Source organism: Polypterus senegalus, chromosome 16, assembly GCF_016835505.1.
Source record: "Polypterus senegalus isolate Bchr_013 chromosome 16, ASM1683550v1, whole genome shotgun sequence".
Classification (NCBI taxonomy): Eukaryota; Metazoa; Chordata; class Cladistia; order Polypteriformes; family Polypteridae; genus Polypterus; species Polypterus senegalus.
The window spans coordinates 53108617-53131927 of record NC_053169.1 but is presented as its reverse complement, the minus strand read 5'-3'; the positions used below and the strand labels follow the sequence as shown (position 1 = coordinate 53131927).

At 40.3% G+C, this 23311-nt stretch overlaps 1 protein-coding gene across 2 annotated transcripts in view; it reads right to left on the bottom strand.

Annotated features, from left to right (window-relative positions):
* Positions 1–541: 541 nt before the first annotated feature.
* ggps1 (geranylgeranyl diphosphate synthase 1) overlaps positions 542–23311 on the bottom strand; it is a 49898-nt gene continuing 27128 nt past the window's right edge. For both annotated transcript variants that reach the window (XM_039738144.1, XM_039738143.1), the window contains exons 3-4: positions 15972–16042; positions 542–1467 (exon numbers count right to left, since the gene is read on the bottom strand). In XM_039738144.1, coding sequence (XP_039594078.1) covers positions 712–1467; positions 15972–16042 — 827 coding nt within the window. In that variant the 3' untranslated portion in view covers positions 542–711. The remainder of the gene's footprint in view (positions 1468–15971; positions 16043–23311) is intronic.

Here is a 23311-nt window from a genome sequence, read left to right as displayed (position 1 = left end):
CACAAAACATTCACTTGAGGAATGGGGAGCAGTGAAATGGGTATCAGGACAATCACAGGAGCTGTATAAAAAGGATGTAAAGAGAACATCTTGCTGCCAAAACTGGGAATGAAGCATGGTTGAGAAGTCTCATGAGCTTGTTTATGCAAGGGCAGTCTCAAAATAAATAAAATTTCAGGCACAAAATCGACCTTGAGCATTCAAAAAGTATTTGGGTGGGTTGAAAATTGTGTTTTTTTGAAAGGAACTCACCACCCCCTTCCCTCCCTTTTTAATTCGATAACCTGATTGACCATTAGTGTTACCGATTTTTTTCAGTACACTAATTAAAGAACAGTGTTACGGAATTTTCCCTTTTGGTCTGTGACTCATTTCTCGTTGCCATTGAATGGTTTACAAACTACTAGGTGCACATTTGGCAAGAGGTGCCCATTTGATACAAGCACAGGGCATTACACCGCATTCGCCCTTCTGTTTACATACCTGGGTAAAGAAACTACAGACACACAAAGAAATCAGACACACTTTATTGAAGTGCCAGATATATATATAAAAAAACTTTAAAATCCATTCTTTGTCCTCTTCCCCTGAGGGCGCACTCTTTATGACGTTTGGAGTGTCAACCTGAGAAACTGTTAAATGAATAATTTCCCAGCTTTTCTGAAAGGCATGAAAACAACCCTTTAAAAAAATCACAAGGCCAAATAGGAATCAGATTTCCTTGAAAAGTTTACTCAGTTGCTGCATTAAAGCTTCTAATTGTGGGTTGCCCCCCAAATCCTCAATCTGCTTATAGGCTTCAGCCTCCAGCTTTTCAAGAGTTTGCCGCGTATAGGCAAAAGAGCCAATTTTTTCTAGGTAGTCCACGCAGTATCGCTTGATGTCCACATTTTCAGTGCGCTGGCGAAGAATATTTTGCACTTGAGTGCTATCAGGTCGAGACCAAATGGCATGAATTGTGGGAAAAGAGAATTTACCCTCTGTCAAGTCTTCACAAAAACTCTTGTTCTCACTGTACTCTTTGGATAGAAGATTGGCATAGTCATCACGGATTTGGAAAAAGAGTCCCATTGTATTCAGCAAGGGCTTCAAGTCTCTTCTGTCACTGGAAAAGAGCTGCATGAGCCCTACAGCTAAGCCAAAGAGGCCCCCTGTCTTCTTGAGCACCATATCTTTATATTCTTGCTCAGTAGGGCAAGTATATGTGTCACGCCAGTAGATATCTAGACCCTGTCCACGGTGTAGCTCCAAAAGTTGCCGAGTGAACACCTGCACAGCCTCTGGATGATCTAATGTCAGCACTTTCTCCAAACCTAAAAAATATACATAGTTGGCAGAGTTGATGACAGATGGTATTCCATAAATACTGTGGGCCACTGGGAAGCCACGTCGTAATTTGGAGTTATCTTCAATATCATCAATTAGAAGGCTAGCATTGTGTAGCATCTCTGTCACCGCAATGATAACCTGAAAGAGAGTATATATAATAAGCATCACTCATGTGCAATAGAACTCGTCACAGCAGGTACAACACAGGGCAATTTGTCCATCAGTTTGTCCTTGGGAAAGTTAGAAAAACTTGAACAGGCAATTCAACCCAAGAGGAAGCCCACCAATCTTATCTAAGCAATTCCTCCAAAACATTGCGTTTTGAACGTCTCTAGCATCATACTATCCACCACACAACTTACTTATCTGTAAACTTGTTGAAATCATTTAAAATAAAATCTCAAATCCACTGTACCATTTCCTTTCATAATCATGTCACATTTTATTCCCTATTTGTGTAAACTAAAGATTCAGCTCTATTCTCATAACTCATGCCCCACAGTCTTCGACCCAGCCTAATTGCTTTTCTCTGGACGTCTTCTAGTGCTGCTACATCCTTTTGTAGACAAGGGACCAAAATTACACACAGTATTCTTGGTGCGGGCTCATTAGTGTATTATAAAAGCTTAAGCAAACCATCCTTTAACTTGTACTCTATACATTGTGCTATATAATCTATTACCACAAAGCTTAGAAAAGCAGGTTCTAAAAACATCAATTTTTGTGATCAGCCAATTTACTGATCAGAGTCTTTTGGTATGAAAAGTCTGATCGAGAGAGATCAAAATAAATAGAATCCCTGAAGGCTACAAAAACCACCACACAAAACCTTGTAACCCTGGGCCACCGTAAACTCCTTTGCACCTCTCCATTAGTGTATTTTGCTTTGCAAATGCATCGACCAGCACAAGCAGCCTGCTATCCTATCACCCCGTGACACAGCTCAACTCAGACAAAATGTTCCCCCAGCTCAAGTCCGTTATTTTGAGATGAGGTGCCTGGAGGTCATATAGGGTAAATATTATTTGGAACACATGCATTTCAGTAGTATTCAGTATCTACAACACTAGCATGAAGAGTTTCTCACATATCGTCAACCAAATTAACCTCCGTTACATCACGTCTATTTGAAAACAGCAGCGACAGATCAGGGGCATCGTAAAATGTGACTGAGAATAAAACTGGGGGGTGGACAAAAAAAAAACCAATCAAAAAAAAACCACACCCGACACGCTAACCAGAACAAGCACCACAATCCATTTCTCCTGGCCTAAGAGCTGAATGTTCACTTTGCAATTCAAAGAATTACATTTCCCTCTTAAGCGGATTTGCCAAACTATTTTGCATCATTACCATTCTATAGAATCCATTTTGTCTCAACTAAGTTAGACAGAATCTGTCAAAAAGCTTTTCCAGGAGTCCAAACTCACATTTTTCACAGTAATGGGAAGTTCATGGGCAGAAACTTCACAGGACTCATTTCACTGCTAATATACAGGGTGGGCCATTTTTATGGATACACCTTAATAAAATGGGAATGGTTGGTGATATTAACTTCCTGTTTGTGGCACATTAGTATATGTGAGGGGGGAACTTTTCAAGATGGGTGGTGACCATGCTGGCCATTTGGAAGTCGGCCATTTTGGATCCAACTTTGTTTTTTCAATAAGAGGGTCATGTGACAAACTTATTGGGAATTTCACAAAAACAATGGTGTGCTTGGTTTTAACGTAAATTTATTCTTTCATGAGTTATTTACAAGTTTCTGACCACTTATAAAATGTGTTCAATGTGCTGCCCATTGTGTTGGATTGTCAATGCAACCCTCTTCTCCCACTCTTCACACACTGATAGTAACACCAGGGAGAAATGCTAGCACAGGCTTCCAGTATCTGTAGTTTCAGGTGCTGCACATCTCGTATCTTCACAGCATAGACAATTGCCTTCAGATGACCCCAAAGATAAGTCTAAGGGGGTCAGATCGGGAGACCTCGGGGGCCATTCAATTGGCCCACGACGACCAATCCACTTTCCAGGAAACTGTTCATCTAGGAATGCTCGGACCTGACACCCAGAATGTGGTGGTGCACCATCTTACTGGAAAAACTCAGGGAACGTGCCAGCTTCAGTGCATAGAGGGAAACATCATCATGTAGCAATTTCACATATCCAGTGGCCTTGAGGTTTTTATTGATGAAGAATGACCCCACTATCTTTGAACAAAAATACCATGGTATTTTTGTTCAAACAGTCTTGGAGGGATCTATCCAATGTGGATTAGTGTCAGACCAACAGCGGTGGTTTTGTTTGTTAACTTCACCATTCACATAAAAGTTTGCCTCATCACTGAACAAAATCTTCTGTGTAAACTGAGGGTCCTGTTCCAATTTTTGTTTTGCCCATTCTGCAAATTCAGTGCGCCGATCTGGGTCATCCTCGTTGAGATGCTGCAGTAGCTGGAGTTTGTAAGGGTGCCATTTGTGAGTAGCTAATATCCGCCGAAGGGATGTTCGACTAATGCCACTCTCCAGTGACATGCGGCGAGTGCTACGCTGTGGGCTCTTGCTGAATGAAGCTAGGACAGCCACTGATGTTTCTTCATTAGTGACAGTTTTCATGCGTCCACATTTTGGCAAATCCAACTACTGAACCAGTTTCACGAAACTTAGCAAGCAGTTTGCCAACTGTAGCATGGGAGTTTGGTGGTCTCATAGGGTGTCTTGCATTGAAATCTGCGGCAATGACCCAGTTACTGCGTTCACCAGACAACACAATTTCTATCTGATCCTCACGTGTTAACCTCTGCGATGTGTCAATGGCTGGAAACAAAAACTTGTAAATAACTCATGAAAGAACAGTTACGTTAAAACCAAGCACACCATTGTTTTTCTTGTGAAATTCAATAAGTTTGATGTGTCACATGACCCTCTTCCTATTGAAAAAACAAAAGTTGGATACAAAATGGCCAACTTCCAAATGGCCATCACCCATCTTGAAAAGTTTCCCCCCCTCACATATACTAATGTGCCACAAACACACAATATTCCACCTGGTTAAGTTCAAAGGAATATAATTACTAGAGCTCATCATCAAGCCACTGCTCTGTGAATACACATTTAAAAAAGTTCTTAAAATTTCCTCTAATTGCAGATTCACTATACGACTGCTACAATGGACTGAGGTGCAAATACACTGGTCCTGTGATGGTGTGTGGTCCTATGGCATAGTCGAGCAAGACCAAACCAAAGCACTGCTTAAGGTTAACCGGGGAATCTAAAACCTAACCCAATTTTGCATGTGGTGCTGCCCAGATACACTCCAGCCCCAACAAACCTCAATGAATAATTAGGTTAGAATTTTGCATAGATGAAGTATTAGAATTTGATTACTTTGTAAATTAATATGTTCAAAGTGAAGAATGGAAGTAACAAAACCTTGCCAAGTGTTCCATTTGTAAAGTACAGTACTTAAAATTGATCTTCTAGTGCTTAGCTGTTCACTCAATTGTTCCTTTGCAATGATTTCTGAAGGGCAGAACTGGGACTTGCATAGTTGTCAAGTTAGTTTCATTTTGATCCAAGTCAACACACACACACACAATTTCTCATGTTGCCAATCCAGAGTTGTATGAGAAATGCAAGGGACACTTTCAGATTTATCAGAAGCAAAATAATTTGCAGCAACAGATTTGTGATACTTCCAGACAATGGAGCCCTACACAAGTCTGAACCAAGGTTATTATAGTTTTGCTTTCTATATTTTTTGACCTTGATGGAAAACTCAAGCTAAAACAATTTCCAAATATTGTTTTGTTTTAATTTTACAAAGACAGACATTTCTAGGTTTATTAGACACTGCTCACAAAAATTAAACACTATTGGGCCTGGCATGAAATCAATTAAACCTGTCTGATAATTTTCTGGTTGGTTAAGCAGCTGAGGTCATTGTTAATCACTTTCAGCTGTATTGGTGTTCATGGACTTGGCAGGTGCACTAAAGTGGCAACAATTAGAAAACCCTCAAAACAGTACTGGTTTTACATGTGGAGGTCATTTCAAGTTTCTCCCTCTTGATCTTTTTTGGCTGGTTTTCCACTCGTGCTAGTTTTGGCTTGAGTAATCATCTCTACTGGCAGTATGAGGCGATTCCTTAACCCTACAGAAGTTGTACAGGTTGTCCAACTTCTCCAGGATGGCACATCCACACATGCTGCAGCAAGAAGGTTTAATGTGTCTCCCAGCACAATCTCCAGAACAAGGAGATTTCAGGAGACTGGCTGTTATTCTCGGAGAGCTGGACAGGGCCGTAGAAGGTCCTCAACCCATCAGCAGGACCGATACCTGCTCCTTTGTGCAAGGCGGAACAGGCTGAGCACTGCTCGTGCCCTACAGAATGACCTCCAGAGGGCCACTGGTGTGAATGTCTCTACCCAAACAATCAGGAACAGACTTCATGAAGATGGCCTGAGGGCCCGACGTCCTGTAGTGGGCCCTGTGCTCACTGCCCAGCACCGTGGAGCTCGACTGGCATTTGCTCAAGAACACCAGAATTGGCAAGTCTGCCACTGGCGCCCTGTACTTTTTACAGATGAGAGCAGGTTCACCCTGAGCAGCTGTTATAGACGTGAAAGAGTCTGGAGAAGACGAGGAGAATGATATGCTGCCTGCAACGTCATTCAACACGACAGGTTTGGTGGTGGGTCAGTGATGGTCTGGGGAGGCATATCCATGGAGGGACGCACAGACATCTACTGCGTAGGAAATGGTGCTCTGACTGCCATAAGTTAGAGATGAAATCCTTGAACCCATTGTCCGTCCCTACGCTGGTGCAGTAGGTCCTGGTTTCCTCCTAATGCACGACAATGCCCGGCCTCATGTGGCAAGAGTATGCAGGCAGTACCTGGAGGATGAAGGAATTGAAACAATTGAATGGCCTTCACGATCCCCTGACTTAAACCCAATAGAACATCTGTGGGACATTATGTTTCGGTCCATTAGGCGCCGCCAGGTTGCTCCTCAGACTGTACAACAGCTCAGGGATGCCCTCATACAGATCTGGGAGGAAATGCCACAAGACACCATCCGTTGTCTCATTAGGAGCATGCCCCGACGTTGTCAAGCATGCATACAAGCTCGTGGGGGCCACACAAGATACTGAAAAGCATTTTGAGTAGCAGAAATTAAGTTTTTGAAAAAATGGACTAGCCTGCCACATCTTCATTTCACTCTGATTTTATGGTGTCTACACAATTGAGCCCTCTGTAGGCAGAAAACTTTATTTCCATTAAAAGACTTGGCATCCTTTTGTTCCTAAGACATTGCCCTGTCATTTGTATAGATATCCAACTTCATATTGAGATCTGATGCATCTAATGTGTTTCTTTAAAGTGTTCCTTTAATTTTTGCGAGCAGTGTATTAGTTTCAATTTTAGTAACTATGTTTAACTATGTTAAAGCTACTATAGAGTTTAGTGTGTCACAATGAGACAGAACTGTACATTTAACAGGTTTGGATACAAGTTTAATGTTAGTGGAAGCTTACTACACAAGTTTACTATTTGGTTTTGTCTGATAAGCATAATCAAAACCAGGTACTGAATATGAACAATTTTACAATTTAACATTTTTTCAATGTCATTTGTGCTAAATCTGTGCTGACTGTTGGCACTTTTTCCTTTTATTGCCCAGAATTGCCTAAATTTCACTTTAAATTGGCCTAATTTTAAACGGTTCGAGGGTTTTTTTTTTTTATACTCTAAAAGGTCTACAGCACACAACATATCCTGCTCCAACGACAATGTGCTTATCCTCTTTAATAAAACCCTGTGTGCATCCAGGTGTCCGTGTGTGTCTTCTGGTGAAGTGCGCATGCGCTGGGCAGCACATGTTCAGCCTTTCCCTGTATATATACACACACAGTTGCAATGTTATTTTTCTTGTTTATTAACTTATGGATTTTTCAAATGTTCATTTTTCCTGTGCTTAAAACTCAAAAAAAAAAAAAAGTCGAAAGGCTATATAGTGCCAACTCTTGCAGTGTTACTTTTCTCTGTTCAAGGTTCTCTTAGTGTTATTCAATGTTTTTACATTTCATTTACTATTGCGCTGTGCATTCTATGGTATAGTTAACTATATTTGAGCTTAACTTAAAATTTACATACAGTATGTACAGTCTGGAACAGATTAATTGTATTTACATACAATCCTATGGGGGAAAATTACTTCGGTTCACGACCAAATAGGGTTTCAACCAGGGTTTTGGAACAAATTATGGTCGTGAACCAAGGTTCGTTCCACTGTATTACTGTCAGAGAAAATTACAAGCACACAATACAGGGACGCATATTACAGCCACATACAAGGTCCCTTGGCATTTAATAGACTGTTCCTACTAATGTTTATGCACTACTGTTCTAGTGCCCATTATTGCAACGGGCTTAATGTCTAGTATATAATGAATGCCGTCAATATTACATTCTAAAATCTCAAATACTGGGCATTATTTTCTACTAGCCATATTGATTTGATTCAATCTCAAACTTTGCCACCTGCAGGCCTGGGAACAAACACACAACCAATCAGAAAACAGGCTCTTAGGCTTGTCAGTGTGCCAACCTAACCATGCTTTGAGGAAAACCAAGAAAAACAAGCAGGTAGTGTGAAGGCTAGGGGCAGTGAGACTTGAATAGCCCATGTATAAGAACAGTAAAACCATAATGAGCAGAGCAAGAGCAGTTAAGAGAATGAACAGGCACAAAATGACAGATAGCATCTCAGGTTAAGCATATATACACATTATCTAAGCCGGTTTATCCAGAGCAGGATCATAGGAAACCTGGAGCCTACCCAAGTAGGCTTATATACAAAGCAGGAAAAATCACAGGTATACACTATGTATGATATGGTGGAGGTTAACAAAAATGATTTCAACGAGAAATTTTACAAAAGGTTTTTCCTCTTTGTTAAACAATATTTTTTAAAGCAAAAGTGACTTGTCAGTAACAATGCTTTGACCACAGACTGCATCTTGCAGTTGGTAAATTTGCCATATGTACTAAATTTGTGTTACTAAACAACTTGTCCTAAAATTAAACAATTGTTACATGCACATTATACATAAATGGCATACATTGTCTTAGTTTTAATGTAAGAAAACTCTTCCCCCACACCCCACAGAGTGGGTCTTTTAGCTTATTGCTTAATAGCTAGATTAATACAACTCCCTTTGCTAGGTCTCTTTAGTACAATCTGGAGACAGTCATCCTTGAAATACACTGCATGCTCTACCTGGAAGTCTGTATGTGAAAATTTCTGAATCTTGAATTTTAAAATGTTACTTTCAGAAACAATTTTAAAGACATTAAATTGAAACTGGAGAGTGCACCACAAAATGTAAGACTACTAGATAGTAACATTCTTTGAGAGTGATCTGGTTTTCATAGATTTAAAAAACACCCATGTAAAGCAGACAAGAACTATACATTTCATCTTTAAATAACCTGTAGTGTAATGCAGTTGTAGAATAAGTTATTTGGAAGTATAAGCACTTTAAAATGTGTATACTATTTAATGTGTACTTTTATCCCTTAGAAAATGTATTGAAAAAGGATGAACACACTCACAGCTGGTAGGCCAGAATTTCCTTGGAAAAAGCCCAGAAGTATCAGACAGATCAGCAGTATACTAACTAGACCAGAAGAAAGCTTTCACTCATGTCAAGTCTGAAGACAAAAAGGTATGACATCTAATTCCAACCTGACAAGATACTGCTGGACTTTTCAGATGCACTTAGAAGAATGTTGGTGTGACCTGTGTTACAGTTATTCACCTTTAACACTTCACATGTTACTAATGCAAGGGGAAGAGACAGAACTAACCAAGAAGTTGAATAGAGAGATGTTGGACTGCCTTAATGAGAAGTAAATATGAAGGTACTCAGGGGCTGCTAGATATGGCATCTTGTTTGGAACCTTGGTTTAAAGTGGACTTCATCAGTGCAAGATCAAAGTCAAGGCCAGAGTGACATTAAAAATGATTGAATGCCAAGAGACCTCAAAGTGTAGCACTGAAGTTAAGCCCACAGTTGAGGACATGTCCCAGGTAAAAACAAAGTCCTTAGGAAGTTCCTTTAACACTAGAATTACTACAGCCTACGAAAAAACTCTTAAATCCGTACCACCTTAAATCCCTTTGCACCTCTGTTAGCGTTTTGTCTTGTAAATGTGCCAATCAAGACAAGCAGCTAACTATTCCAAAAACCCCCACAGCAGATTGGGCAAAAAGTTCACTCTCAAATAATCAAGGCTGTAACTGTGAGAAGTGCTGGAGTTTTAGGATGGAAATGGATTGTTATTTGGAACATTCTACAATAATCTGCGCACTCATCATTAAACGCTTTCATATTTTAGTAACAAAATCTATACAAACCATGTAATGAGCCTGAAGTCCAAAAAACAAACACTTTCACAAAAGGTTCAAGAATGATGCCACAGATGTAACTGCTGACTTGTAATCAAGAGTCCCCTGTTCAAACCTGATTACCGTTTGAGTAGTGAGCTGCTCTTATACAATAAACACATTTATACTACTTGTAAAAAGTTAGCATTTCTACCACCCCCCTTTATTCTCTCAGTCACGATCCATACTACCGTCAAAGGGATCCGATGCGGTTAGTTTTTATTTGAAACTGGGAATAATTGTAGATGCAAGTGGTGTTGAGACAATGGAACTGGAAATTCACGAATTTCGTGGGACAAAAGCCGACAACGCTGGTGAATCTGCCTTATTCATATCTCATTGTCACTGGATTCCCCCTTTCAGTTTTGATTGTTCCTGCTTTAGTATGCACCTTAAGGTTCATGTCAAAGCCACACTGACAAGACACTGTGTGTGTGTGTAAGTAAAAAATGTTGCGTCTCACTCCCATTTCTTCTTGTTGCATGTTGAAGCTCTACTTGTAACCTTGTTAAGATCCAACCATGCAAAATATGATTTTTTGCCATTTTTCAAGTGGTCTTAAACTTTTGATCGGGACTGTATATGATATTTGGAATTCATTTTTATGACCTGTGTAGTACATTTTGGAACACATTGGCACTGATGTAACATTCATATTCATTTGCATACCATCTTGTGGTTGTAATCAGTGACTGCGTGTTTTTTTTTTGCATCTCTCACATCAATTAAATTAAAAGCAGGTGCACCATCATAAAATGCCAGTAAATGAACAGAACATTAGACAAGAACTTGGAATAACCAGTCTTAGTTAAACCCCTAATGCATAGTTTAGATCTTGGCATGGTGACAATACACCCAAAGAGCAAACAGTTGAAACCTTCAGGTTACCAATGCCTAGTAAAAATCTATAAATTCCCATTAGGAAATTATGCCCCAGAAAGAAATCGGTCCAAGGGGAGCAACACACAACGCTGAACAAAAAAAAGGGCCTTGTGGTTTAGTGATTAAGGCTTTGAACTTCAAACCTGGAGGTCGAAGGTTCAAATCCTGCCACCGACACCATGTGTCCATGGCCTACATGTGTTCCACTTGAAAGAAAATCCAAAAAAAAAAAAAGTATCCAATTGTATTATACATGCTTAAGTTGCTTTGGATCAAGTAGATCATCATCATCATATGACCTACGGGTAGCTCTAGCCACTGTTGATGTCAGACTACATGTGTATACCCATTAGAAAGAGGCTGCACAAATTAGATCTAAATGAGATGTCATGAAATGGCCAAGGTAAAACAGATCGGAGACCCATAGACTGCTGTGCATGCAAAACACCCCTCAAACATCACAAAACAAAGAATTCTAATGCTGCATTTAGAAGTGGGAAACACCTACCAGCTAATGTTCAAGACTGCTAGACATTTTAGTAAAGGCAATGTTAAAGTGCTAAATTGTAGCATTGCTGTCTGAATTGCCCAGGTGTTAAATACCAACAAGTTTCCTATTAATTAACTCTAGAAAAATGCTATTCCCACACAAGTACATAAAAACTGGGTCACAATTTTAAAAATCTGTCACATCTTTCAAAATTAGAATGGTCTTTGAATGAATACACAAAAATCTAACTACAATTGTTTTATGTAGTAATTCCGATGTATACCACAGCATGCCTTTGGTTAACATTGTTCTCAGGTGCCATCTAATTGTAACAGGATTTAGAAATGCATACTGTCTGGAGATGGATTTTGTATTTAAAATACAAACAGGACTGTAAAGGCACATATTTACACATTAACCTAGACATTAGGTTTGGACCCCTTTGCTTAAAGGTCTGATACTATGAATAGCAGTGAGCAGATCAACTGATCACCAAAAGGCATAAAGCTTTTTTAAAAAAAGAAAAAAAAAAACCACAAACTTCAACTAGCCAACCCACGGCGTACCATACGCCGCATAATCAGGCCAGTTTTTTTAATGATTAAGCGCTGGGAGAAAAAAAAAAATTCGGTAATGTAATAAATCAGCAAGAAATGCAACATAATGCATGGAATGAACCAACACACAATCGTCCGTGACTGAAAACTGGCAGACCAATCTTGATGTGAGCGAAGGTAATGTAGACGCGCGCCTTCTGTTTTGACAGATGCGTCGACGATGTATTGCTGGAAGAGAGTTTGCCACTGGAATGCAAGACACTAAATGAAGATCTCATGGCAAGCCTGAAAGCATAAAATTGGAGCTGTGTGACTTGCGTTCTTTTCGCGGTTCGCTTTTACTCAACATGGGTTAATTGTATGTGCCAGCCTGGATCTTCGAAAGGGAATAGCAGTGGAAAAACCATCACAGTTCATATTGAGAACAGATATGCTTGCAAGCATCTCCCCTTGGATATATGCAAATGTCGCATTGTGCAGGAAGTTCCCCATCTTCACCTACAAAGCAGCAACATCAGTTTGACAGGATGGGGTGTTATATCTTCATATCCAGACCTGGATTTTCCATGAACACCATTCATACAGCAGTAACACAGTAACCGTGAGTGATAATGTCATGCATTTGCATGCAAGACTTTGCGAAGGGATTAACCTGGCGTATCATGTTGTCTAGTTGAAGCAACAAAATGTCACCGCAAGCACCACTGCATTCCTTTTGCAAACGTTGACTGGTAGCCTCAGCAGAATCGAAGATATATAGGTGACCGTATTGTGGTGACGTGTCAGTATTGTTATATAAAGGAGAGACCTGGTGATAATTTTGACCGTGGATTCTTAAAGCATATGGTCCTTGTCCAGATGGCTGAACGATGGGTGCGCCCATTGACGTGAAAGCTAAAGCAGAGTTGTATTCCCCGATATGATTACAGTACTTTCAGGACAGCGGGTTCTTGCCAGTCAAGAGGTCTTCCAATAAAAGGGGGGGCTTGGATAGCAGTGGCAAAGACACCTTGCCGGCAGGACAACACTTAGTGTAATGTCCGGATTTGTTGACCTCTGCTGGCCAATGAAGAGCATTGCAAGAAGCACATAGTGCGGTAGGTAGGTAGGCCAATGTTATGTTCTGGGACGTGAAAGGCGGTATCATCTTGAAAAGCTGCAGAAAAGTGAATGCGAGGTTTGTGCATGAAGGGAATTGGAATGAGTGGTGTCGAAGCATTGCTAGCAATGTTCACATTGCATAATTCGTTCAGTGGAGTGGGTTTTTAAATGCATGTTGAGAAATCTCTGCACTCTGAACGTTTTTGAACAAATCGTACATTCAAAGATTTTTGGAATGTGTTCGTTCAGTGTAGTGGGTGTGTAAATGTGCTTTGAGATATTTCTGGCGTGTGAAGGATTTGGAGCAGTGCTGACAATTCATCAGGGAATGCGTTTTGAGATGGTTAGTAAGGCATCTGCATGTGTGAAAGTGGTTGTCACAAATTTTGCATACAAATCTTAGCGTTGAATGGATCTGCATATGGTTGTGGAGATCCATCGCACCTGTGAAGTCCTTGTTACAAAATGTGCAATTAAAGGCTAGAGTGGAAAGAGTTCGTGTTTTTTGAGAGCACGAGTTGTCTGGAAGCATTGTTGGCAGTCTTCATATTGTATCATTCGGTTAGTGTTGTGTTTTTTCAAATGTGCGTTCAGATATCTGTGCACTCTGAAGCTTTTGGAACAAAAGGTGCATTGAATGTCCTGTGTGGAATGGAGTGTGTTCAGGGGAGGGCGTCTTAAGGTTTTTCAGGAAGAGGAGAGAGTGGGCAGGTGATGTCACAGTGTGGCGAGCAAGTGGGTGTGCACATACCGACAGTCAAAGATGTCACCAGAAGGTTATCACATGGGTATCTGAGAGGCAGGAGAACCTCGTAATGCCCATGATCCAAAGGACTGCTAAAGAGCAGGGATATGAGGAGACGCTGGGCCGGATTGTAAACTCGAGGAGAGGCATGACGTTCTTGGAAGTAAATGCTGATAGTAGCTGGAAGGATTTGGGACATTGCCACAATTTCTGCCTCGCCACCATAGACTCCGGACATATTGATGTTATTAGTGTATTGAGCAGACTGTATAACAATGCCTCAGAGACTAACTGACACCACGTCACCAAAGTTATCCCAATGTTGGCAAACAAAGGTAACAGCCATGTTACGAAATTTGAGAGCAACAGTTTCGTCAATGACATTTCTCAAAAAAAAAAAACACCACCCACACACACCGACTGACATGGGCAGGCAAGTGTGAATGCCTAGAGAGCGAGGGTAGAAACGGGCCGGTGAAAAAGGAGTGTTAGCGGGCAGGGAAACGTCTTCCGTATTTCTGCAGGAGCATCTAAGACGCATGTTTGTCGTGGATGTGAATTGCTGTATGTAGCGTGTAAAACAGTTTGCTATGGTGCATGCGGTCGTGCATCGTAACCAAAAACTGTTTTTAAAGACTGCTTGCTTCATTGTGTTTTAACCTCAGTTGTAAAGGATTGTTTTAAAGATCCCATGGGATACCCCTCGCAAACCGTTTTACACGCTGCATATGGAGATTTACCTCCGTGAGGAACATGCCTCTATGAACAGTCAACGTGCAGGTGCATGTGGCCTCTACGACAGACGAATATAAATGACGCCGTTTCTTCTGTGTCATCGCGTCCGAGTTGGTGGGCATGGCTCTGCAAGTTATCGTCGTATCCAATGGTCTTGGAGTTGGTGGGCATGGCTCCTTCCTTTACCCAAAGTTTGGGCACCAAACATGGTCAGCACTTAGTTGACTACAAAAAGCATTTCCATGCTGTGATACTTGCCAAAGGGGTGTTACTAAGAGCCTTTCACTTCTTACAGGAGGTATTCTCAACCTTTTGTCTATGCAAACAGGCTTCCAATCCTGCAAGATTATGCAGTCTTATATGCACCGCTCTTCTGATATCCCACAGATTTTTCAAAGATGTTTAGGTCAGGGGACTGTCATGGACACGGCAAAGCTGCCAGCATATGCCTCGAGGTTTTCAATTGTAGATTCCGAGGTGTGTTTCAGATTATCTTGTTGTTGGACCCATCCTGGAGGCGTGCACTTTTCCTATCATAATTTGGCCCCCCATTTTTCACCAAATATACTTTTGCACATTGTGGCCAAAAAAGTTCTACTTAAACTTCAGTCTATAGGACTTCTTGCCAAAACTCATCAGGCTTGTTTAAATGGTCATATATAAATTACAGGCAGTGAATTTTGTGGCTATGAAGCAGGAAATGTTCTCTTCCATTAATGTTACACAGTTCAGGAGTCACTACACAGTTTTTAAATCTATGCAGTACTCCTCCAGAGTCTGCAAAATTTTCTTGAAAGTCTTTCACAGCCAAAATGCATTTGCTTTACGTTATCCAATGAACCATTCTTTCAGAAAGTTTCCCCTTTCTGAGGAAGACCTTGATCTCCAGCATTCCTGTTAACTGCCATTTAACAGACGGGGGAAACACTGCTACCTAAAAATGCTTTCCTATATTATTGTAGCCTTCTCCTGCTTTGTGAGCATTAATTTTTCAGAGTTCTAGGCCACTGCTTAGAGAATATGGTTGCCAATTGTTGGGACAAGGTTTGGCGAGTCAGAATTTTATACAGCCTTGCAATTTGCATCACCTGGGGTTTCCTATTGGAGGACTGAACAGTCCATAGCCCCAACAAGATTAAGGTCCAATACCTTTTGGGGTTGGGGGAAGTTACCTAGGCCCTCAAATATCTTTGGGTGCTCCTTTTCTTTTTCTACCCCCTCCCCCCACTGTACAAGACAAATACACTAATTTTACATAAAATGCTAAGAAAGGGGTCCTAACTGCCTTCTGGTAATTAGTTCATCTTCTGCTCACTTAACTATACACAAATAGACATTTTAAGCAAGGGTGAAAGGGACTAAGCTTTATTATACAAGGTAAAACCTCCCACAGTAAAAATCAAAAGTATAAACAGTTACAGAATCCTCCACAAAAACTACTCTGCTTTTTGAAACTGGGAATATGCAACTTTAAGAAGGCATCATCAGGAGGAAAGTGTCTAACAAACCATTGTTAATATTTCAGGTGGGGAATAGTGAAATGTGAAAATAAAATCTCTTGAATACACTAAACAATGGACCACAAAATTGTATTAGTCCCAGAAAATTCATTTGTACAAATATTTTTATTCCCAGTCAAAGGAATGCTAGCAAAAAAAAAAAAGCCACCCCCTTACCTGAAGTTTATCTTCTGGGACATTGAGCCAGTGGTTGAAAGCTTGTGAAAGTTTGCTCCTCACCTGTTTACCTATGTATTAAAACAAAGATAGTATTTAGAAAAAGGAGGTTCTCTGTACCTGCAAAATACAAAAAAGGTTTTTCTAGATTTGACAGGAAATGTAGTACAAAAAAGTTGCAAGATTACTATATGTATGGACTGAAAGCCATCTCTCACCATTAATAACTTAATCTGGAGTAAAGTCAAATTTCTACCTAGTCTTACCCAATTACAAAAAAAAAAAAAAAAGTAGAGCATTGGCACAAATACATTACATATAGTAACATGTATATAGATTTGTTTAATAAGATGGCAGTTGCTATAGTGCAAGATCACCCATAGCAAAACACATTTAAATTAAACCATGAATTCCATAATTCTAAAATGAATAGCCCATCTTAGTTTCAGTAGCAAATGTATGAGAGAAAAAAAAAAGTGCACTTGTGGCACTTAAATATAAATACAGGCAGTCCCTGGGTTATGTACGAGATGGGGACTGTAGATTTGTACTTGGGTTGAATTTGTATGCAAGTCAGAACAGGTACGTTTAATAAATGCTATTGTTAGACTATAACCAAGTGCTCTGCCAAAGAATGATGGAGTTTCACACCTCTGACCTTATTTCTACTTTATTTTCAATGGTGACAGTTTCCCTTTACTGTATCACCAGCACTTGCATCAGATTTGTGCTTCAGAGACATTTTTGAAGGGTGAAGACAAAAAGGTTAAGATTAGCTCTTTTGCACTGCACATGCTATCACAGCAAGAAGGCACCCGTCGTCAACACGTCTGATGTACTGACGAGAGACAACTTCCTGCTGTGTGAGCAGAACAGTACAAGCAGGCTTGCTGTTGAGAATGAATGGGAGTGGCGAATCACCACCCACCCAGTCACCTCCACTACAGTATGTTGCCTGCAGCGTCCGCCCACGGAGTACGAACATGGTGCGGCCAAAGGCGGTTAGTGAATCGCCCACCACCGCCACCATTTAACAGGTAGCCACCCAAGGCACACTACAATGCTACCCCCCCGCCGCCATTCACCCTCAATGGCCTCTGTTCAGCGACAACTGGGTCACTGCTTGCAGCATCCCCAGCCGCCCATGGAGAATAAATGGAGCAGCCGTGCGTTGTGAACGGGTAGTTAAATGCCCCTCTCCACTCCATCCAGTCAGCTGTAGCTGGGGCTGTGGGGGGCGGGCAGAGAACCGCCCCATCAAGCCTCAGTCCTGCACATGAGCAACAGCTGTGGGCCCTGGTGACTATGGACCACTAGGAGCCACCCGAGGGACACTACACTGCACAAGCAGCGAAATGCCCCCCCCTCCAGCCACCGCTTGCAGTGTTCCCCAGGCCGAATAAGGAGATACAGTCCGATCAGCCGCTGCGCATCAATCATTTAAAAACCTGTACAACGGCTATCCTTTGTCTCACGGGATGTTAAATTGTCTTCCGAGAAGATCATGTATAGTCTCCTTCCCAGACAGACTGACGTAGGTCGTGGCCGAAATTGGCACCCCTGGAATTTTCCAGGAAAATGCACCATTTCTCCCAGAAAATTGTTGCAATTATAAATGTTTTGGTATACACACACTAACTTTGTGCATTGGAACACCACAAACAGAAAAGCCAAACCTGACATTTCACACAACTCAAACTGGGCTGGACAAAAATTCAGCTCATTTGGTTGCACACCCTCTGGAAAAACCTGAAATCAAGTGCTTCCTATAACCATCAACAAGCTCATTAAACCTCTCAACTGGAATTTCCAACCACTTTTTGCAAACTGCTCAAGGTCTCTCAGATTTGAAGGGCACCTTCTCCCAACAGCAATTTTGAGATCTCTCCATAACTGTTCAATTGGATTTAGATCCGAACTCATTGCTGGCCACTTCAGAACTCTCCAGCGCTTTGTCTTCAACCATTTCTGGGTGCTTTTCGGAGGTACGTTTGGGGTCATTTTTCTGCTGGAACACCCATGATCCCTTACGCAGACCCAGCTTTAAGACAGACACTGGGCCCTACATGGTGTCCCAATCTCTTTTGGTAGTCTTCAGATTTCATGATGCCATGCACACAGTCAAGGCATCCAGTGCCAGAGACAGCAAAACATCCCAAAACATCTTAGAACCTCCACCATGTTTGGACTGTAGGTACTGTGTTTTCTTCGTAGTCCTCATACCGTTTTCTGTAAACAGTAGAATGAGCTTTACCAAAAAGCTCTACCTTGGTCTCATCTGTCCACAAGACGTTCGCCCAGAAGGATTTTGGCAAACTCCAGACTGGCTTTATGTTTGTGTCAGCAGTGGGGTCCTCCTGGCTCTCCTGCCATAGCGTTTCATTTTGTACAGATGTTGACGGATAATTCGAGTGGACACTGTTGCACCCTGAGTCTGCAGAACCGCTTGAATATGTTTTGATGTTGATTGGGAAGGTTTATCCACCACCATTCAGACTATCCTTTGTTGCAGTCTCTCAATTTTTCTCTTCTGTCCAAGTCCAGGGAGATTAGCTACAGTGCCATGTGTTGTGAACTTCTTGATTATGTTGTGCACAGTGGACAAAGGAACATGATCTCTGGAGATGGACTTCTAGCCTTGAGATTGTTGATATTTTTCCACAATTTTTCTTCAAGTCCTCAGGCAATTCTCTGCTCTTTGTTCTCCATGCTTAGTGTGGCACACACCCAACAGAAAGGGAGTCAACTTTCTCCATTTTAACTGGCTTCAGGTGTGATTGCTATATTGCCAGCACCTGTTTGTCACAGGCGAGTTCAAACGAGGATCATATGCTTGTGGGTAAATCGTTTTTACTTCAATTTTGAAAAGGTGCCAATTTTGTTCGGCCCATTTTTGGAGTTGTGTGTGACAAGTCAGATTTGCCGCTTGTGTTGTTCCAATGCACATAAAGGAAATAAATTTTGTGGTATACATGTTTTTATTTGCAACAATTTTCTACGAAAATTCAGATGCATGCATAAACACCACATCGTGAATTAAAAAAATATTCAAATATTGATCCTTAAATAATGTTATTCAATAACCTATTTGTTATGAATCTCCATGTAGACATCCTTAGCCAAATTTATTCCCTTAAAGGGCATTTAAAATCTTGAATTAGGCGAAATCAAAAAGATACAGCAGGAAGACTCGTCTTTGTAGAATTCCACAAGTTATACATCTTCAGTTGTTTACATGTAGCAGTCATGTTAGTCTTCATAATGTGTCCTCCCAGCTTCTCCACAGATAAAAAGGAAGTGTGTTAAAATGAAGATCTAGAGTGGATGAATGGAACATAAGAAAAAGAACCTGCCATTAAAAACAGACAACTCCGAGAGCGAGAGACAGAGATTGCGAGCGAGCGAGAGAATATCGTGGACACTGCAAAGCCGCCTCATGCCACAAGCGTGGCGTTATTCCCTTTGGTTTATAATCAATATACACTCACCTAAAGTATTAGGAACACCATACTGATACGGTGTTTGGTATAGTATACTGCATTTATCAAATGGCCTTGTTTTTAACAATGGTGTAGGGTCTCATCTTTACAAATTAAAAACTGCTGAAGATTGTTATTTTTTGGGCACAGGGTGAAAAACTGAAATTACAGTATCATTAAGATGCATTTATCTAGTGAGGTGAACCAACGCATCCATGAAAACTCTTTAAGGGAATAGTAATACAATACTGACATGTGAAGCATAGATTTCAGTTTGGCTATGTCAACTTTCAATTTCAATATTTATATAGATAAACTATGCCTTGCCTCTTTCAGCTTAACTAAAATTAGTTTTTCCTAATATGCATGGAGTGTCTTTTTGGAGGTAGAGACTAACTTGAGTCCTTGCGTTAGTAACCCTGGTCCCAGGAAATGAGCATTTAATATAGACATTCTTCACTAGACAAAACATGCTCCTTAAGCATTAGTGATGCAAAAAATCATATACAATTACATGTACATTTCTTTAAAATCTAGCAATTGAATATTGGATTTGGAAGAGGGTATATATAAAAAAACCAAAAGACCAATTAAGTCTTATGCTTATTTCATGGATTAGAAATCTGAAACTACTGAATAACTTGCATTTGAGCCATAGGTCGACAATTCAAATTTAGCAAAATTAAAAAAGTCAAGGTTAACAAGGGATTCTCTGCCAACACAGTTCAGAAACACAAATTGAAAAGACTAAGGGTAAAAAGAACATTACCATGAAACTGATTAAAAATGAACCACTCAATAGAAGCCACTTCAAAAGATTTCTTTAAAAGCTGATTTACTTGAGATATCAAGCTGAAAGCATTTAAGACTTGTCTGAACTAAATTTTAGCAGCATTTACAAGTCAAGGAAGTGAAATCTGTTGTATTAATAAATTAAGCTTTATTCAGTTGCTAGATAACATCTTTTCCTTGATGGTTTTGTAATCCAGTGAGGTGCATTGTAAAAGGTCTGGTTATGGTGGTGGCAAATAGTTAACATAGAACCACTCATTTTCTAACTGCAGATTAGATCTAGTCATTCTGAAGCGCTTAACAAGTATACTTTTTGCATCCATTTTTATATTTTCATTATTTAAACAGCTGTATTACATTGTTATTTATTAAAGCCAGAGACAGAAGTAAATTACTACTCATGTTACTGTAATAAAGTAGTTTTCAGGCACGTGTACTTCAAGTATATTTAAGTCTAATTTTACACGTACTTCAGTACAAATTAAAAGCAAGGAATCCACTTTGCTATGGAAAAAAAAAGCCCCACTGCAGCAGGTTTTGATCATAATTGCACATGGAAGGAGATCAGAATAATTTAAGGACTGCAGGTTTGGAGAAAAACTTCATGGAGGACAGCAACATTCAAAACAGTGAAAAATTGCCAAGAAATATCAGAGGATGGGTGCCCCTGGCAGCACCAGGAGAAGTTGTTCATGTAAAGAGGGAGGAAAAGACAGCGTGCTAATGCAGTGCAAAATGTTTAAAATCTGCAGTGATTGATATGCAAAAAACATTATGGGAAGAAAACTTCATGACATTTGTGTTTTTTTTTTGGTTTTTTTTTTTTAACTTAACATGTCTAAAAGGTAACTAGCTTGGCTGTCTACTTGAAGCCAACAACTGTCATCTGTTAGCTACGTTAGTAATACTTGAATTGCAGGCTAACCGGTGTGCATGCATAATTTATATTAAGAAATACTATCACAAAATATTAGGGGAACCAGTTTCATTACCTTAGGTTATATCAGCAACATCTCTCACTTAACCCTCAGAGCAGCTAGGTTGGCAACAACGTCAACCACATAAAGGCTGTAGCAGGCTTGGTTTTAATGCAAACAAAAAACCACCCCTGTATCACATAAAACTATAATAAAAAGGGTGTCTGTAGATATCAGCTATGCACCAATAGTTCATAGCTAAAATTTCAGGGAGAGAAAAAAAAAAAAATGGTTAAATGTGGGTCCCTTAAACTTGGGCATAAAGGCATCAGAATGAAGATGGTTTGTGATGCTACTCAAGTCCCCCCTTTAAAGACACACCCACACAATACTCTTACTGCACAATTTGGGGGGGTGGGGATGTGGCAGAAAAATTTTTGCATGCAGTATTTGTTAAAAATTGACTGTTATTTTTGAATATTACTGCACACTGGAGACCCACACATTTGACAATATTGGAATTGCATACATGGGTTTGACTGGAGAAATAAATTTTTCCCCCTTCCCAAAAATAAAAAAAATTGGTGTATGGTTGGTTTAATGAATAAAATTTACCACACATTCTAAAGATTAAAAGAATTACAAAAAGAAAATTCACCTAATGTTTTTTCTTTGGTGTTAAAAGTAGTGATGTGAGGAAGTAATGTTTAGAGTCTGACCAATACAATTTATATTTTCCTTTATATAATACCTCTGATCTTTCCAGAGGAAACATCCAAAAAGATTTATCAAATATCATGACATCGTTGCGACATCAGCTAGTTATCAATGGAAGACCACAGCCACACCAAACAAGCTCTCAGCAAGTAAGCCAGCCAAGTTATCAGATGTGATTTGGCAACTGCAAGCAAACATATCCATTAAGCAATTGTTGACAAGATCATCAATTTCATATGCAAAGGTCTACAGCCATTTGCAGTGGTTGAACAGCCAGCTTTTTCACATTGCATCCTCAAGCCAAAGTCATCTCCAGGTCCACTGTTCACATCAGAATCTGTGATGCTGCTGTGGAAATGAAGACTATAATTGCAGAATTGAGTAAAACCAAATTTGTTGCAACCACCACAGATTGTTGGTCAGCTGATCAGAAAAGTTACCTTGGTGTCAACTTGCCACAGGATAGAGGAAGAGTCCTTGAAAAGACTATCTGCAGTACTAGCGTACAAAAGATAGAGGGTCTCATACATTTGACACGATTGCTATTGCTCATGAGGATGTCCATTGCCAATACAAGATTAAAAGCTGTAAGGATGACAACTGATAGTGGATCCAACTTTAAAGATTTCCATGTGTTTGGGGCACTGGTAGATGAAGACCAGACTTGGATGCTCTTGATGCGAGTGACCATATTGAATATCATGATACAAGTATAATCCTTGAAGGCTCAGGTATGGAACATCAACTACCTCCACATCATGGATGTGCACGTCACCTGTTAAATCTTGTGGCAACAGCAGATGCTGCTCTTGCAGAGAGCATGACCACCACCTACAAAAGGCTTTTCCATGCAACCTTTGCAAAATGCCAGGGTATTTGGAACAAAACTGGGCAATCTCATTTGGCTAGTGAAGAGGTAGAGGATAAGTGGGCTACACATCATTCCTCCCAGTGAAAATCAAGTGGAATTCAACCTATCTTGTCAATGAAAGAATAATAAGCATCATTGATGAGAAGGGGGAAGATGCCAGGAGTGTGTGACAAATTCAAGGTGAAAATGCGAGTACAGTATTAAATACCATGTATACAGTCTTCCTGAAAGTCATGATTGGCTTAGTTTAGGTTATACACATTTCATCTTCCAGGTTGAGTCCTGCAGAAGTTACAATACTCCTGGAGGAATGCATTGCCATGAAGTTGCTGGTAAAAAGCTTCAAAACAAGCTTCTCCAATCCAGCACCAACATGGGATGGCTACTGCCAGTAATCCACCAACTTACATCCAAACTGAACAGGTTAGAGACACCAAGCAAGACCTGCATGCCACTCAAAGCCTTTCAGAAGTGTTTTGGTCAAATGGATGCAGACTTGGCGGCTGCTGCTGTAGTCCTTTTACCAAAGTTAGACCTCCTGGATTGACAGAGCAGATGACAGAG